The sequence below is a fragment of the Paralichthys olivaceus genome, chromosome 20 (assembly GCF_024713975.1).
Source record: "Paralichthys olivaceus isolate ysfri-2021 chromosome 20, ASM2471397v2, whole genome shotgun sequence".
Classification (NCBI taxonomy): domain Eukaryota; kingdom Metazoa; phylum Chordata; class Actinopteri; order Pleuronectiformes; family Paralichthyidae; genus Paralichthys; species Paralichthys olivaceus.
The window spans coordinates 906,327-925,000 of record NC_091112.1 but is presented as its reverse complement, the minus strand read 5'-3'; the positions used below and the strand labels follow the sequence as shown (position 1 = coordinate 925,000).

The 18,674-nt window shown below is 43.9% G+C and overlaps 2 protein-coding genes across 5 annotated transcripts in view; both read right to left on the bottom strand.

Annotated features, from left to right (window-relative positions):
- gnb3b (guanine nucleotide binding protein (G protein), beta polypeptide 3b) overlaps positions 1–6,651 on the bottom strand; it is a 6,857-nt gene extending 206 nt beyond the window's left edge. The window contains exons 1-9 of the mRNA XM_020110028.2: positions 6,268–6,651; positions 3,960–4,074; positions 2,981–3,126; positions 2,559–2,622; positions 1,961–2,117; positions 1,820–1,886; positions 1,464–1,665; positions 1,125–1,341; positions 1–744 (exon numbers count right to left, since the gene is read on the bottom strand). The exon at positions 1–744 is cut by the window's left edge and continues 206 nt beyond it. Of these exons, the coding sequence (XP_019965587.1) occupies positions 638–744; positions 1,125–1,341; positions 1,464–1,665; positions 1,820–1,886; positions 1,961–2,117; positions 2,559–2,622; positions 2,981–3,126; positions 3,960–4,028 (1,029 nt within the window). The 5' untranslated portion in view covers positions 4,029–4,074; positions 6,268–6,651 and the 3' untranslated portion in view covers positions 1–637. The remainder of the gene's footprint in view (positions 745–1,124; positions 1,342–1,463; positions 1,666–1,819; positions 1,887–1,960; positions 2,118–2,558; positions 2,623–2,980; positions 3,127–3,959; positions 4,075–6,267) is intronic.
- LOC109644607 (CD209 antigen-like protein C) lies at positions 6,633–16,776 on the bottom strand. 4 transcript variants are annotated; one of them, XR_011239562.1, is made up of 9 exons: positions 16,693–16,711; positions 16,515–16,648; positions 15,476–15,595; positions 14,638–14,814; positions 14,285–14,457; positions 14,058–14,173; positions 11,590–11,802; positions 7,145–7,258; positions 6,633–6,769 (listed from the first exon to the last, which is right to left on the bottom strand). XR_011239562.1 is itself a non-coding variant. In XM_069516347.1 (7 exons), exons 2-7 carry the CDS (start codon positions 16,618–16,620, stop codon positions 11,622–11,624), a joined length of 873 nt encoding a protein of 290 aa, XP_069372448.1. In that variant the 5' UTR covers positions 16,621–16,648; positions 16,682–16,776; the 3' UTR covers positions 10,349–11,621. The 4 variants fall into 4 exon arrangements, 3 of the variants coding, with proteins under 3 accessions (XP_069372448.1, XP_069372447.1, XP_019965586.2); XM_069516347.1 differs by lacking the exons at positions 6,633–6,769; positions 7,145–7,258 and having other exon boundaries at positions 10,349–11,802; positions 16,682–16,776; XM_069516346.1 differs by lacking the exons at positions 6,633–6,769; positions 7,145–7,258 and having other exon boundaries at positions 10,349–11,802.
- Between the last annotated feature and the right edge of the window lie 1,898 nt (positions 16,777–18,674).

The following is an 18,674-nucleotide window of genomic DNA, read 5'->3' as shown; positions in this document are numbered from 1 at the left end:
TCAAAGGCTGCTGGTCGTTAGCAGGGGACCCAAGATGGCGGCCGTACCATGACCATGCACATACTCTGTGGATATGTGCAGCCCGAAAAAAAAAAAAAAGAAAAAACACTGTACATCGACTCTTCATCCTAATGAGTTAAAACTATAAAATAGAAATAAATGTACATATCAATATTTCCTCTAGATAAGTGCAGGTCAAAGACGATAAAAATAAATCTGTAATGCTACAGCCTCACTTTCAATATGTGTTCTTTCTTTGTTATTGTCCAACATCTATGTGTTTAATTGACATTATCGATAAGAGCTTCTTTTCTGCTCGTTTTGAATCACGCACTATTTTTTAAAAAGGTTTTTATTTTTTAAATCATCGTCTGGACGTAATGAAACTGGTGCACGTACAGTGGGATGCATCTCTCACTGCTGATGCCTGATGCCATTTACACAACGGACTCACTCACAGACTCTCGTTTTGCATACATGAACAAGGAAGAGGTGGAGAGGGGGAGAGAAAGAGAGGAAGGTCTGCGCTCAGTCAGCTCTCCCCCAACCTCACTTCTCTTCCTCGTCCTCCTCTTCCTCCTCTTCTTCCTCCCCCCTGCTCTTCCTCCTCCTGATGTTTATCCTCCGCCGGGACGCCTCAGTTCCACAGTTTGAGGAAACTGTCCCAGGATCCTGTGCAGACGCCCATCCCATCCTCAGGGACGCCGGTGCAGCTCACCCTGTTGTCATGGCCGGACAGAACGCCTGGAGGGGGAGGAGAGGAAGAGGAGGAGGAAGAACAGAGAGGAGAGGGGAGAGGAGGAATTCATAAAATTACACAAAAAAAGAGAAAAACGAATGAGATGAACACAAGAGGAAGAATAAAGAAAAGGAAAGAAGGAAGGGGCAAAGAAAAAGAGTAAGTAAGGAATGAATGACAGGATTTAAGCATCAAAGAGAGAAAGGAAAGAAGAAGAGGAGAAAGGGGATGAAGCAGAAGAAAGAACAGAAGACGAGAGGCGTGTACTATATTTATATGATTTGATTTTCTTTCCTCAGACAAACTCTGGACTCGTTTTTCTACCTGTTGCTAACGTTCATTTTCCTCCGAGCAGCTGAAGGAAGTTAGTTTGTTGTTTGCTCACCGACTTTCTCTCCCTTCAGAGAATCCCAGATGTGACAGTTGAAGTCGTCGTAGCCGGCGAAGATGAGGCGGCCTGAGTTGGACAGAGCCAAAGACGTGACGCCGGCGTTCAGGCTGGTGTCCTGGTAGCCAATCACCTCCTGGTCAGCGCGCAGGTCGTACATCTTGCAGGAGCAGTCGTCAGAGCCCGTGATGATGGCGTTTCCACTGGGGAAGTACTGAGGAGCAGAGAGAGGGAGGGAGGAGAAGAAATGATCTTTCGGACTCAAACATGCGAGACGTGTTTTACTGCGCCTGAAGGTGCTGTGTGCGTGGTGCGTTGGTTTCCGTGGAGCCTCACAGAGATGGCGTTGATGTCGCTGGTGTGTCCACTGAAGGTCTGCTTGCAGGTCCCTTCCCTCAGGTCCCACAGCTTGGCCAGAGAGTCGCAGGCTCCAGAGATGAAGGTGTTCATGTCGGAGGACAGAGCCAGAGACATGCAGTCTCCGATGTGGTTGGTGAAGATGATCTTCTGCTTGCCGGTCTCCAGGTCCCACAGGCAGCTGAGGGGAGGGCGGGGGGGAGGGGGGTTACTCTTTGTAACAGCTGTTTAAAAAAGACAGACTTTAACACTTTAGATTGGATGAATAAAAGTTTCTCTGTCCCGGTGGAAGTTTCACGTCCGGTGGCGCAAAAGCAAAACTGTGCTGAACTCACCAGGTGGTGTCACCAGAGGCGGTCAGGATCTCAGAGTCGCTAAGGAAACGGCAGCAGGACAGGTAACCTGGGAGCGAGAGGGACAACCGAGCGTTTAGTCAGTACCTTCACCCGTCCGTCCTCCGTCAGCGTCATCCTCACCTGTGTGTGCGTCCAGCTCCCTGAGGGTCTTGGGGCTGGCGGCCTTGATGTTGTAGACTGTGCAGATGTTGTCCAGACCACCGCTGGCCACCAGGTTACCAGAGGGGGCGAAGGCGACGCTCATCACCCAGGCCGACTTTAGTGGGACGGCGATCAGCTGGGAAGCACAGGTTCAGTTCATCCACAAGCTCGTTCACACGACGACATTTAACCTGAAGTCATTCAAGATTTCTCCTCATCATTTTTATTCCTGACAAATCACCGCTGAAATCCAGACTAACGTGATTACTGGAGGATTAGAAGCTGTGAACAGCCGGTAACTAGTCCGACATGTTTGACCAGTAAGTCAGTCAAACCATTAAGTAGAACATCGAGACGGATTGTTGCACCAGTGATGTTTAAAACTAAACTATACTTTACCTTTCCAATTCCAACTTGAAATTTAAAACTCAAAATTTCATAATCTGGAATTGAGAAACTTTGAAACTTCGTACTAAACTTGAAGGTTGAACGTTGTGAACTGAGACAACCTGGGACATTACTGTGCGTTTTCCTCACTGAGCGACGCCAGAGACATTTTATACATGAGACATTTCACCTTGTTCCCAGTGAAGGTGTCCCAGACGAGCAGCTTCCCGTCCTGTGACGCGCTGACCATTTGCCTGTGACACGAACCAGGAAACAGTTTGAACGAGAATCAAATATTAAAACACAGCAGTGATGGTGAAACCCAACATTCTCCACAAGCGCCCACAAACGTAAAGCTAAAAGATCTGGTTCGCCCCCTGGTGGCTGGCTGCAGTACAGCTCATAAACCCCGTCTCCTCCATGTTAGCAGACGGGACATTGACCAAACCTAAAAAAAATTGTTGTCCGATGATGTAAAACGGAGCTGAGGCGTCATGATTGACGGCTGACACTGACTCCTGCGCAAGATGGCGGATCACAGATATCTGATCTTCATTTTGTGGAAATGCGTTTTTCATTTTACATAAACAGACACTGGGCGTGTCCCCTCACCTGGAGTCAGCTGACCAGTGCATGGCGTAGATTTTGGCCAGATGACCCTTGAGCGTCTTCCTCAGCTTCAGCTGGACTCGGCCCACCGCAGTGGCACTTCCTGCTGCTGAGGACATGCTACTGTCGTTCACAGCCTTACGGGCCGCCTGGGAGGGGGCGGGGCATGGACAGAGAGCGAGAGAGAGAGAGAGAGGGAGAGAGTGAAGGGGAAGTTGAACCTTCTTTTTCCATATCCAGTATTATTATATCTTTGTTTACGTGTCTTCAAAGTTTCCTTGTTGCTGATTTGAGATTCATCATTACGTTACGTCACTTCCTGTTATTATTGTTTTGAGCATGAAAGGGGCAGATGAGTGTAGCTGTATAATTTGTGTTGCTTTCATTTTGTCAATCCATTTGTGTTACATTATTTTTTATAAAACTGAAGTACAAATACATTCTGTGTGGTTAATTGATTGATTGACTGGTGTAGGTGGTACTAGCACTCGTAATAGTACTATACAAAGTACTTGAACAGTGGTGCTAGAGGTCATATTCAGCAGCAGTAAATAGTGAATAATAAAACATGTGTGTCTGCTCGATTTAGGAGAAACTGAACTAACTAAATCAATTGTTCTAAATTAGTAATTTCTTCTTTTAAATAAACAACAAACATTTGATCTTATTTTACTACCTTTGTCTGCCTCTTACTGACTCTCAGCTGTAACAAGTGAATTTCCCTGGCGTGGGATTAATAATGTTTATCGTACTGTATCGTAACGCATCACATGAAATCGTATCGTAACGTAATGTATTGAATCGTATGGTACTGTATAGTTTTAAACAGTTTCGCATTATATGTTCTATTTTAGAATATAATAAAACAGTGATAAAAACTAATTTTGGAATCAACATTGAACTCGTTTTCTGTGATCAGGCCTCGTGACTCGTTAATAACCTGTATCGGGAATGTAAGGTTTCACCTGCAGGAGGCGCTCACCTCAATCTGTGCACGGATGCCATCGCACTCCTTTTTCAGTGCATCCATTTCAGCTTTCTCAGCTGCCATGGCGACGGTTGCTAAGGAGTGTTACTGACGGAAAACGAAGCTGCGACTGCGAAATGAGAGAAAAGATGGAAATGGAGGAAAATATGAGTTAATTGGTTTTCAGTCTTTGCACAGACAGGAGGTCGGACAGGTTACAGGGAGGACGGTGGTTCCAGTTTGTCCATAAGACGACTGTGAGAGTCCTCATGTGTGACCCTGACAGGACACGACTTCTGAGATCAGCTGAGCGCTCCGAACATCGCTCAGTGACCCTGACACCTTGATCTGGATCACTCAGGGCGTCGTTACCATCGTGTCTCGAGCAAAGATTAGACACGAACCTAACGGCTGTAATCCCTCAAAGTTGTGACACTGTTAACTCTCGTGTGACGTGAAGGTGTGAAGGGAGGAGATGGAGAGATGAAGGGAGGAGATGGAGAGATGAGGGGCGATGCTCAGCATGGAGGAGGGAAAATGGACGGATGCAGGACAGGAATTAAGCTGAAGGAAAGTGAGAAAGGGAAGCTAACACTGCTTGATAATTTATCTTTTATATCTAGGTATAATATAGACAGTGAACCATAATCCCTGGATGTTATCGGTACATTTCTAAATGCTGCTGAGTTTTTATGCTCAGTGAAACTTAAAATAATCAGAACGGTCTTGATCATGACACCTTTCCATTCAAGGTGTTGCACGATTTGACGTCAGTCTGTGAAACTCAAGCTGTGTAAAATATTTCATGCCGAATATTTGTATGAGATCAAAGTTGTTTAAAGTTTGTTATCAGCGGAGCGAAGAAGCTGTAGACAAAACCTTCGATTGTCCTTCTACCTGTGTGGTGGATTTCCCTGCGTGCTGCCGTTCGGTGTATGTCCCTAATGCTCCGTAAGAGGATGCTGACGTCTGACTAATTTAACACCAATTACCTGCCAGCAAAACCCTGCCCATTGCCAAGGAACTTTGTTTAATGCTAATCGATGCTAATCAGCAGAGCTCGCAGAGCGTCACGTGATGTTCAGACAAAACGAGGTCTCTTTATAAAAGATGATGCACGATGGATAAAATGCAAAACAATGAAGAAGGAGCTTCAACCACCTGTTGCAACGCGAATAAGAGAGTAAGTGTAGTTTGCAAGGACACGAGGACAAATATAAAAACCTTTGCAGAACATGATTTCATATCATTTGAAATGACTTCATTTGGGAGTTTGAGCTGCTGAAACACTCGATGTCTGATGCTTAGTTAACAATAGAAGGAATCGTTCAGAGGGGAAACTTGAGGCCCCACGATAATGAGGTCACAGGATCCATGTAAGAGCAGAGGGGAAGGTTTGGATGTGGCCTATGTGCAGGGTGAAGGGTGCAGGAGACAGGAGGGGCAGCGGCTGCAGGGATGGAGGTTTGGGACGGGCTGCTACAGGGCTTTAAATCCCCACAGGAGATCTTGAGGGAAGCTTTACCGCTCAAATCTCCTGTCATCCGCTTACTGACTGCTCTTTACCTCGGGATCAGAGGGAGAGGGAGGGTGTGGACGCTGATGGACCTGGATTGTCTGTTCTTGTCCAAACGTCAAGGAGCTCCTCCTCCACCGTCCCGTTCTCTCATTTGACGGGGAATGATGATGATGCGGCCCCTACGTCTCCATGAACATTTTACGGTAAAAAGGATTTTCCCAAAGCTGAAACAAGTCTGGAAGTTTTCCCTCGCTGGAAACTTTGCAGCTTTAGAAACTATGGAGGAAATCTGCAGACAAAGCTGGTGGAGGTTTGGCCACGTGTGAAAGATCAGGCTGCAGCTTACTGCTGCTACACCTGAGGCACCAATCCTCTTTAGCAGCTTCCCTACTATCCAAAGATCACCTTCAGAGGGTTTAAGGAATCATGACATTGGCTGCAGCCTCAGACAGGACTGATAAATGATTCTATTGCATGCAAGAAATCAGTGTTTCAATATTGAGAGACTGAAGCAGGGTTTGTTGCTGCCTTTTAAAAATCAAATCAAAAGTGAAGGAGGAAAATCTGTGTTTTTGCAAAAGTGGTTTGCAGGCAGAAGATTCCACATTAGTTTCTCACAACTTTTCTGTGTTGCACTTTGTAGTAAAAAATCTCCTGCTGGTTTAAAAATCTCATAAAAGAAATAATCCACTTTGAACTCTCGTCATTCACAATAAATGGAAGCAGCTCGGTGTTTCTCCAAATGATCCCAGACAGCAGAGGAAGCTCTGGAAGAAAAGAACAAGAGAAAAAGGAGAAACTCACCTTTTCCACTCACAACGTGATTCCTCCTGTTCCTCTGAACCTGTTCCCAGACTCCTCCGGCTCCGCGTTCCCCTCGCAGTGTTTTTTAGATCCTACAATCCCAGGGTGCACCACCTGCTCACTGGCTCCTCCGACGCTCTTCCCCCGGCAGACTGCTCGCAGCTTGTGCTCGTGAAAAACTCTCTCTTTCTGTCTCCCTTCCTCCACAGCGAAGAACAGATGAGGATTGGAGGGGATGAAGGAGATAAGGGATGAAGGGATAAAGCTCAAAGATGGAAATAGAGAGTCAAGGAGAGAGAGAGAGAGAGAGAGGAGAGACAGGGAGAGGGAGCGATGGCAAGAGGAGGCAGGTAAACCGATTGGAGAAAGAAAATCAGGTTACGAGGTCAAAAGACAAGAGCAGGTGAAGAAATGAAAGAACGAAGCCGGAGGAGAAAGGGAACAGGTGGAGATGAAATGTGAGACTATGAGACAGTGGAGGTCTGCAGAGAAAAGAGAAACTCTGAGGGAAGGAAACAAACATGTGAAGTAAATATGTGTTGGATCTTGTTTCAGTGAGTTTTATTGAGTTTAAGACTCAAATTAAAAGTCTAAATAAAGTCACATTAAAAATGAGCCTTTATTGGTTTAGGAGGAATATCGAGTGATGGCTTTTCTTGATGTTTCTGAGGGGACGCCTGATTCGCTGCATTGCAGCACATGTTTTTTGTCTGGATGCAGGAGCGGGGCTGGATCGTCTGAGTCGGAGGTTGGCAGAGGTGAATTGGTTTGTCAGAGCTAATGAGCTGAGCCCAGTTAATCAGGGTCTAATGGGATATCCGGGGACGGTCAATCTCGTTAGAGAATTAGAGCAGGTCAGGCTAAACTTGCGTCACACCTGAAACACGCCGAGGGCCGAGAAGGAAAGTGGATCAAGAGTCCAGATGCAGTGAGATTTGCCTCCGAATCAAACGGGGATGGACAACCGTGGCAGCGGCTCCTCGAAAAACAGCTGCAAATCAAAAGAGATGCAAAGATTAAAAAAAGACTTTTTATTTGGAGGTTTTAGAGAAAATGTTCCCTCCAGATCTGCAGAGGGGGATGGGGGGGGGGGAGAAAAGTGACACAGCAAATGAGTGACGACACGAGGGAGAGCAGGTATTGGTCTTCCATGAGAGATCATCTCATAGGGACCGCCCTCCTCCCGCTGACGGAACTCCGCCTACATAACAATCTGACAAGATGTCAATCAGATCTCCAAACAGCGTGTATCTACAGCTCGCTGTGTTTTCAGTGACCTTCAGGTTCTGAAGTCGGTGTGTAGAAGAACAGGCCAGAACTTCATAAAGACACAACATAAACTGAAGAAAGATGGACGACAAAACTGAAGCCAAAGTGCCTCGATCGCCCCCTGGTGGCTGGCAGCAGTACAGCTCATAGATCCCGCCCCCTCAGCACACGGTAAATAATTAAAATCAAAAAGGTTTTTGACACTTTCAGTTTAAAGAATCAAAAAATTACAGCGATTACTGAATTTGGTCAAATAATCTATAGCTGTGATATTGAGAGCAACAAATAAACCGTAAACTATAAATAAAGGAGTGAGGCTAAATCATCTGGATCGCCCCCTGGTGGCAGGCTGCAGATGGAACATGGACCGAACTAAAAATCTAAGTATGCATCGAACATTTAAGATGGTTTCTGTCATTTCAGCTCGTTCTTCTCTCACGGATGTTTGTTCAAGTGTTTCTGATCAGTTTGGTTTGACTCAGTTATTTGATGATATGGAAACAGGCTGAGACGTCATGATTGACAGCTGAGACGTCATGATTGACAGAACAGACTTCGGTGTAAAAGAGTTAGAGCCGCTCAGAGGGCAAAGGTCACTCAACACCTTCTTCGCCCAGAGTTTCGTCTCGCCGATACAAAGAATGAGATCTAAACTGACATTAGCTCCACGATATCCGAGCCGCTCGTCCCTGTGTCTGCTCAAGGTGCTCAAACAGCCGGCAGATGTTCGGGCGCTCAGGGAGCGTTGCCTGGTTACAGCTCTAAGCTCTGACTCTTGTCCTCGCGCATCACGACTCGCTGCTGAGATCATCGGCGATGTTTGACGGCCGCCCGCAGCCTGGACTTTCTCATTAAGCCTCTTTTTTTTTAGCTGCAGGTTTCGGCTCAGACCTCGTTGACATCAGCGTTTGAAGCCGTGCGAGACCTGTTGGTTTAATTTGTCAAACACACACGGGTCAAACACGGGTCAAATGCCTGGAACAAAACCACCTCCTGCTCAGGTTGTTTCATTCATAGCAGAAGATAAAATACTGGATACATGGATCAATATAAACCTTTCAGTTGATATTAGTCCTGCAGGGGGCGCTGCTCAGGTTTGGGTTTGACCCATGTCCTTAACATTTTCTGCTGTGTGATATTTTCAGTCCCGAGGGGCCGCGTTGTACCGCTGTTCAATTCCATTCCAGTAGGTGGCGTGATGCGCGATAGGCCTTTTTTATCAAATGCGATGTTACTCAAGAAGTTCACCACATTTTGTGAGTCCTTCTTCTTCTGTTTTTTGCAACCAAAACAAGAGAGCGCCACCAACTGGACTGGAAAAGTGTTGAATAAAACCAAAAACATGGAGCGTGGAGCCTGCACAGTCGATGCAGACGTCAGAAGCAGTTCGGTGTCAGTTTGTGGAACTATGGCGCCAACGAGTCCTTCAATGTGCACGACCATAAAGGACGTTTGTCTCAACCCTCGTATGCGTTTACACGATAAACCAGACCTCTCTCATCATGGCGAGCTTAAGAAACACAGGTTGTGGAATGGCAATGAATAAAATAAACAACGCTGTTCGTTTCACACGGGACTCGAACAGCCGGCTCTGTTTCTCTTTGACTTCAGCCACTAGAGGTCGTGTTGAAACAGTGTCATTCCAGAAAAGAGAGGTTTTTGATCTCTGCATAAATACAAAAACTAATAATACTAAAGAATACTTGGGCTATTACAGCTGCGTTAGAATTAAGCACAAAACAAGTGAGTCTATGAATCTAAATTTTGAGTGAACATGATTTTATATTCTACTGAAAACAGACGTGACAGAAAGAGAAGCAGATCTTTGTTTTCAGAGGGAACAACTACAGGAGACTCAAGTAACGATCACCTGAAGTTTTCCTCTTGCCCCTGAGTTCAGTGTTTGTCCGACGGGACGTTATTACAGCGAGCGAGTAACGAGCCCGAGTGTTTCTCCTTCCTCCTCTGGGTAAGTCGGGGGCCTGTAATCCGGGCTAATGAAGTGTGACAGAAGAGGGCTAGCTGACTTCCTGATAACTCCCTGAGGTAACGAGCTCAGGAGGGAAGCGGCAGAATAAACCGTCCCCTCCTCTCTCTACCTTTGACTTCTCATTCAGTCGACGCAGCAGGAAGTGGACGAGGTGATGTGGAATGTAGGTCCGCCAGCTCGGAGAAGAACAGACCAGACGTCAGGGGCGGATTTGACACAGTTGGTTTTGCACAGATGATGCAAATAAATATATTTGAACAGAACTAAACTTCACGCAGCTGGTGTAACAAGGATAGAAACAGAAATATAGAAAGGTTGGAGTGTTCGTCTCCAATTCTGTGTTTTTCTGAAAATGTTCTTTTTTGGTTTTCAAGGTAAATTTGTGCAAAGTACAAATGCAAATAGATTATGTATGAATACAGATAGATATTATATATTATATATATAATATTATAATCCTGCACAAAACTCATCGATCTTGTTTTGTTTATGTAAAACAGTTATTTAGATGAACCCAAGTTTCCTCTTTAAACTTTATTTATTAGTATTAACAGATATTAACTTTGCCTGAAACCCTGATTTTTAATTTTTCAAACAACTAAATAATTCACACGATGAATAAATGTTGACGTGTTAGAGTCTGAATATGCTTTTACTTTGAAAGGTCTGAACCTGCAACAGGAGGAAAACCTCCGTTAAGGTGTCTCTAGGTTGTTTGTGTGAGCAGCGCCACCTGCTGGCCGACTACAACATCACAGACAACACATAACTATCGTTTCAAACCAGGTTGTGTTTTTCATACATTAAATGATTAGAGGATAATTTATTTTTCAGAGGTTATTTATTTTTCATTATTTCAGCATTTATTTGACAATTACAAAAAAAAAAATTTGTGGCCACGTTTTTATGAAACTAGCAAATAAACAAATTCATTTGAACAATAAGCCTTCAACCTTAAATCACAAGCAAATTAATCAGCTGTCCGTGTCTCCTGGAAACTCCTGGATGCAATTTATCAAACTGAAAATGTTGTATTTTTGGAGTCCGAACTATAAACGAGGGGTAAGAACGACAGTGTGAGCTGGACTCACGTGTTTATTTGTGTTATGCGTGTCAGCTTAATGTCTAATATAGTTTTTTTTATATAAAAATGATTTTGAAGTCACATTTTTTGTCACATCACAGCTGCACAAATGAGACACAGGATTAATACAGTCAACAGGGTGCGTGTTTAGTTTTTATAATCTAATCTTCACGACCACCGACAAATCAACTCTGCTTCACCAGAAAACCTCCATCACAGCGCGGTGACAGATTCACATCCACAAAATGAAGTTGGCTGTTTATTTACATGATCCACAGGACACGCCTCCTCCATTTCACATGTTTGATTAACGATGACTCAATCAACAATCAGCAAAAGTGCATCAGATTCACCAAAACATCAGATCTGATGATCTCAAATCTACCGTCGGCACCTTTATTATCATTATTCCTTTACGGACAGTTAATGTGCTAATATGCTAAATACAATTTCACGCTAGAAGTAAGTGAAAACATAAAAAGATCTTGAATCCCTGATTTATCGATGTTAATTGTAAATTATATCGATGGTGGAAGTATATTTTTATAATCTTACATTTTAAGCCATTTCCTTCTACATATATATCACAGGTGGAAAATTACACCCTTTGATTTACAAACGAGTTAAATCATGGGATTACTTGGAGTTATTTACTACAAGTTTAACTTTTCCAATAAAAAACTTTACCTGCTGACATGTTAGACTAAATATTGTTGTTTGCTGCTTCACATTTTGTCTTTAGCACCGTTCTCTGAGATCTGTTGTCTCGTGATTCATGGTGTAATGAGAGGCCATTAAAGGGTTAACGCAAAATAATATGTGAAGGTTAAACAACAACTTTTAACCTGTGTGTCCATCGTTTTGGATTTTTAAGGCAAAATCAACATCTGAATTTCTTCAGATCAAAATAATGGGAATTAAAAGTTGAGGTTTTAAAAGAATTTGAATGACGTAAGATATTTGTAAATGCAGCTAAAACCTGATAAACCAGCCACCGGTTTTCCTGGCGCCTCAGTGTGGAATGGCCGTGCTGCCACCGGCGCCCATCTCCTTCTCGCAGATGAACGGCAAAGGCATGGTGCAGGGGGCGTCGTACCAGCTCCGTATGGCCACTCGCGCCAACACCCGAGTCTTGATCATGTAGCCGCAGTCCTCGTTGATGTGGTTGTTGGGCTCGCCGACCTCCCAGAAACTGTCGGGACAGAAAATTCAAAACGGTCAATTCATCCATAAACATTTTGATTTCTGTTCAGAACCCAGAGGAATTATTTTCCCACGAGAGCACAAGTTCATTATTTACGCCCAGAGACAAGGATTACAGCCAATGTTGAGTTTCCATATAAGATGTGCAGCGCTTTATGTTAGAGAGAGTTTTTAAATCATTGGTGGGAATAACAGATGGATTACAACTGGAACTGTGTATTCCTCTTGTTCCCCTGTGGATGTTTCCTAAAACCGGATATTAACACAGGATTTATTGTAAAAACTTTAATGATCCGTAAAAAAACGTTTTTATCTAGCGCCATCGTCTGGTCAAAATTATACTTTGTTCAATAATCGTAAAGGTTTCTAATTAATCAGCGATCAATCAGAAATGAAAAACAAGCTGAAGCCCTTCTCGTCTGAGTTCCTTCTGAGTAAGAAAAACATGTGAGCAGGAAAAGAGGAAGGGAAGGAATGAGGGGCCGAGAGAGGGATGAAAAAACATCTGTCATCAAAACACATTTTCAAAACGAGGAAGAAACATCAGATGATATTTAATAAAAACACTGGAGACCTGGGAGTTTACAGGATCATATTCTTCATATTCATATTTACTTTTTATTCTTAAATCTTTGTTGATCTAACATGAGCTTGATTTTGGACGACAATATAAAACCCAGGTGTCGTGCACGGTCCCCGAGGCCAGTTTCTGATCCGTGATCTCGTCCTTTCTCTTAATAAGACACAGACACAAAACAAGACACGAGCGAGACGAGGCTGTTTGACACATTTCAGCTCCTCTCTCTTTGGAGCGAGTTCATTTGTTTTTCCATCAGAGGTCAGAGGTCAGCTGCTGTTTGCAGATCCCGCCCCCCCCCCCCCCCCCCCTCCAGCTGTTGCCTCACATCTGTAACTTAAAACCTTAACTCCTGACTGACCGTCCCATCGCTTCAGATCATTTCCTCAACAAACCAACGATGATTTCTCGATCTGCATTGTTCTCCTGGCTTGACTCAATTTAGTGCAATCTACAAATTTAAAGGATTAACAAACAGCTCTTCATTTAGCGCCTTAGCACGCTAACATTAACTAACAGCACCAAACAAAGAATGACAGCTTTTTTTTGGGACATAAGAATCTTTAGTCTTAAAGGACAAATCAACATTTCGACGAGATGGTGGTGTGAGAGGAAAGAGAAGGAAAAATAAAGTGAAGTCCAGATGTCTCAGTGTGAGGACGTCTTCCAGGGAATCCAGGGACGTTTGAGAGCCCGGAAACTTCAATCAATCAATTACCCACAAATCACAGTGTTTCTCGTGGATCTGGAGTAAAACTACCAAAGATACTGAACAGTAACTAAAGCTCAGAGAGTCACATGTGAGGATCCCTCTCCCAGCACACGGACGATACATCCTGATGGAACTGAGACATTTTCTATTCCTCAGCGATGACTCCCCAGGGAAACAGGAAGTGCTGCGCTGGAGTTCACTCATTTTCTTCCAGTTTTTCCAAAAGAAGAAAACGTGTCTGTGGCCATGTGACCGGTCAATGTTTATCAGAGTCCATGGGTCAGTCGGTGTCAGTCGTGTTTGTGTATCACAGACAATCTGGAGCCAGAAAAAACCGTCTGTCTCAATTTGTCTCAAATATCTTTCAAAGCCACATTTGAAGCGTCTCCTTCCTTCTGGTCCTCTGTGTTCTGTTGTTGAGCAAGTTGAATCAAATAATAAAAGTTTTAATTTGAGGAGATCCACATTTCAAGGGTTTAAAAGTGATGGACACTTGTTGGTGACTTGTTTCTTGTGTCATTGCAACATGAGGGTGAAGAGAAGCCTTTCAGGCTGAACCACAGTTGGACGCTTTGTAAACAAGCAGATGTGTAAAAGGAAAACTGGACATTTTCAAAACAGCTGTTAGGACGAGGAGGAGGACATCCAAAAAAACATTTGGATGTTTCCGTGTCAACGATCGAGACTTTGACACCAGAGGATTCACCTCGAGATCAACCTCAGAAACCGACTCAAAGAAATACGTCTGAAGAACCAAAGCCACCAGCTCATCAAACATCGGTGCTGGTTCATGAACCGATGATTCCCCTGCTGACAGGAGCAAGATTGAGAAGATACACAAGAGCCAACACACATTACACAACGCTTCATTAATGATAAATCACGAGTTCCTCATTGAATCAGTCACCAGCGGAATCGAACTACTGGCCAAAGTTAAGAGTAGCGATGAACCTACCCTCCGACCAGTGGAGAACCATCCACCCATTTCCACTGATCCTCTGTGTCTTCGTCAGTGATCCCGAACCAGAAGGCGTTCCAGTGGCCTCTGGGCAGAAGATCCCACAGAAACTTCTGAGGAGGACAAAGCGTATCCAACACGTTTCAGTCATCAAACTGGACGATCCTCATAAAACCCTCGAGACTCCATGAAGGTCCAGCAGCGGACGATGCGTTGGGACGTACCTGCTCCTCGGCCGTGTGGATGATGGCCAGGTGAGCTCCTTTGCTCTGGCAGAACGACTGACTCTCCGGCCAATCCCTGGACAGTCTGGAGATGTGGTAACAGCTGTTGTTGAAGAGAAGCCAATCCACGGGGCAGAGCGGCGGCGCCTCGGTCGGTTTGTTCACCTCAGGTGCTGAAGAAGGACGCAGACATGAAACACATTAAACAAAGTTAACCCCCCCACACACACACACACACAGTACCATGAATCTGAAGTATTTGATTAATTACATCGTCATCAAGTAGAAAACATGTCAGTAAGAATGATCCGATCTCAAACTTAAATTAAACGTCCGTTTGAAGACCTTCGTACCTCTCGTGGCCGTCTTGGTGGACAGTTTGACGAGCAGCTCGTCCTTCTCTCTCTGCAGCTGCTGCGTTTCCTGCCGCAGAGCGCTGATGGTGGCGATCAGAGCCGACACGTTCGCATCCTGCGTCTGCTTCTGTGTCTCCGAGGCGACTCCACCGCTTCCCTGAGGCTTGTTTTTATCTGTGGAACCATGGACCAGGAGAAAGAGAGTGAAATCATCAACGTCTTCGTCTTCTACGCGTACGGCTCCTCTTCTTCATCCTGAGAGATTCGTGTTCTTCCAGTTTCACGTCTTTCATGTCGCTCACCGAGAGGTTTCCAGATGTTTTCTCACATGGACTCATTCTGACATTTTACATTTTACTAAGAGGCTGCAGGAGAAGATCCAGAAAATGTCCAGAGACACTGACTCAGACATTTGTTTTCGAATACAGAACCTGCAGAACATGTGAGGAACACGTCAGGAACACGTCAGGAAGCTGAATAAGCAGAATCAGCTTTTCATCTTAAAATGCTTTATGTGTTGCAATGCTCAAAACCACTAGATCCTCTTTCCTTGATTGAAAGTGTAAATTCAGCAGTTCACAATTCATCGCAGCGTGTGTGTAGCTGGACCAATCACGTCCGAGCAGGTCAACAGTCCGAGAGGTGGAGCACATGAACCGTAACACGCGGACTGTTGACGTGTGAATTCATCTGGAGTCTTCGCCGTCAACAGACATGAGACAAAATGTTGTCAAACACCTCAATCAGCACACAAACCACACGAGGAACCAACTTCAACGCGTGTGGACAATAAATACCACCGAGCACAGAGCGGGTCGGTGACACGTGTACTCACAGTGTGCAGCCACGGCTATGATGGAGATCAGCAGGATGGCGCAGAGCGTAGCCAGGCAGATGGTGGCGAGGCGGTAGGGCCCGGGGACGCTCAGCCTGGGGGCCAGTCTGACCTGGGAGACTGAGGGGAGAGTCTCGTTCATTGATTCGCACGGTGTCCTCACATAACCAGAGATATTAAAGTTACAGAAACCTCATTGTAGACAATCGATCAGAGAAGTGAGAATCACACCTCTACCAAATATCAGAGTCTTTAACTTCACCATGGAAAACATTGTTTCCTGGCAAATTAAAAAAAAGAACATGTGAAAACTTCTTCACGGCTTCCAGAACTCTGTGTAAAGTATTCATCACTTATTTTCTTAAACGTGGAGCCTTTTGTCCACGAGGGAAAAGTTCAGGCTTGTGTGTGAAACGTGTCAGAACAGCTTCAGGGACGTGGGAAATGTGAACTGCACCTCAATTACCGAACGAAGCACAAATGACTTTCACTCGTGTGGATGTGAGTCGGAAATCACCACAGATTCAGGTTTTTAGCAGTAGCAGTAGCAGTAAGGATTATTTTACCTCATTTATTTGGAGCTGAAACAATTAGTTCAGGTTAGTTCATTGAACATTTATCTGCAACTGTTTTCACGATCAATTAATTATAATTACAACCATTGTTCAAGCAGTTAAAAACTTTTCATCTTCTCCTGTGATTTGATGGTTTATAGACTATAAGAAAATCTAATATTTACAGATTTGTATTGATTTTATTCCTCTTTGTTTCTTCTCAGCTGTTTTTTTTTTTACTGTTGGTGGATCAGTCCATCTTATTTTCTGTATTATTTCAACTCCCTGAATTGATTTGACTGAAATGTCCTGAACCTTGTTTGTTCATGTGACTTTGTTTAGTTTTGCAAAGTGCTGCAAACAAAACGTTCATTAGAACCAGAATGATTGTTTGGTGCAGTTCCATAGAAACAGGAGGAGACAGAATGCAGCTTGACTTGTGTTTCAGGTTGTTATTGAGTCCAGCAGCTGGATCTGATTCTCACCTTCCACATCTGTCCTGCGCTGCAGCTCGTCCTCGGCCTCGATCAGCTGCGAGTACATCCCGTCGAAGCCGGAGGTGGAGGTGGAGGTGGAGGTGGAGGTCGTCATCTCACCTGAGAAGATCCAGAGAAGATCCTGAGAAGATCCAGAGAAGATCCAGAGAAGATCCAGAGAAGATCCAGAGTCAAGAGAAGAAACTTCAGTCTGTTTACAACCAGACCCCTAAAGTCAAGAGCCACAGAGTAACACCACCTCACATCCGACTGCGTTTCAAAATAAAAGCACTCACAATGGTAATGAAATTGATCTAAAAAAAGAATCATGGTGACGATTGTTGTTTTCTTTACCCTAGAATGGCAGAACATAATATTAATACTGCTAATAATTATAATAAGGTTGATAATAATAAGGTTGATAATAATAATAATAATAATAATAATAATAATAATAATAATAATGCTGCTACTAATTATAATAATAATTAATATTGATAATAATAATAATAATAATAATGATGATAATAATAATAATAATAATGATGATGATAATAATAATAATAATAATAATGATGATGATAATAATAATAATAATAATAATTATGATACGAATTAGAATAATAATTAATATTGATAATAATAATAATAATAATGCTACTAATCATAATAATAATTAATATTGATAATAATAATAAGGTTGATAATAATAATAATAATAATAATGGAACTAATTAATTATATGATAATAATGAAAATTACAATATAAATAATGATAATGATAATAATAATGATAATAATACTATTGTTGATAATAATAATAATATAATGGTAATAATAATAATACTAATACTATTGATAATACTATTGATAATAATAATATAATGATAATGAAAATAAATAAAAAAATATAAATAATGATAATAATAATAATAATAATAATAGTAACTTGGTAAGTGTGATGGTACACCTCGAGGACCAGCTGGAGAGCAACAACAGCAGGCAGGTGTGGTTGAGTGTTCAGCACATCACCAACTACAGGACCAACCTCGGTGCTGCAGGAGGTGACGTATCACTGGCAGAGGAGCTTCACCACTACTTTGCCCGGTTCGAGGTGGAAACACCAGAGGCACCCGGACCTCATCCAAAACAACAACTCCACCTTCAGGGTGGAGGAGCATGAGGTGAAGCGCACCCTGCGGTCTGTCAACCCACGGAAGGCAGCCGGACCCGACGGCATCTCAGGACGTGTGCTGAAGGACTGCGCAGATCAACTGGCTGGGGTCCTCACCAGAATATTTAACCAATCTCTGCGCCAGTCCATCGTCCCGCCCTGTCCGAAATCCTCCATCATAGTCCCTCTTCCCAAAAAACAGACCATCGACAGTCTCAATGACTAATGGCCAGAAGCATTGACCCCCGTGGTGATGAAGTTCTTCGAGAAGCTCATCAGGAACCACATCATGACTTGTGACCACTGCTCTCCATGCTGTCTTATCCCACCTGGAGCAGCAGGGGAGCTATGCACGGATGCTCTTCATAGACTACAGCTCTGCCTTTAACACCATCCTCCCCCACAGACCGGTGTCCAAGCTGTCGGACATAGGACTACCACACTCTACCTGCCTCTGGATTAAGGACTTCCTCACGGAGCGCACCCAGAGGGTCAGAGGGGGTAAACATCAGTGACGACCTGACCTGGGGACTGCACACTGCGGAGCTGGTGAAGAAGGTCCAGAAGAGACTCTCCATCCTGAGGGTTCTCAGGAGGAACAACATCTCAGAGAAACGTCTGGTGTCCTTCAATCGCTGCACAGTAGAGAGCGTCCCGACCTACTGTCTCTGTGCATGGTTCTCCAGCTCCAGCGAATAGTCAGCCGCCGTCTCCTGCCCCTTGAAGAACTACACAGCTCCCGTTGGAGCACCATGGACTGTTTGAACGTCTGCCCTCATGCAGACGGTTCAGATCCATAAAAGCAAAGACAAACAGACTGAGGAATAGTTTTTACCCATCAGCCGTTACATCACTAAACGCTGCTAGATAACCTACCATGTGCAATACATCATCGACATGTGAAACACAATCCCACGTGCAATACATCATATTTTTGATAAATGTATGACTGCACGACTGTATGATTGCTGTCAGTTTAGGTTTTTCTCATCCCT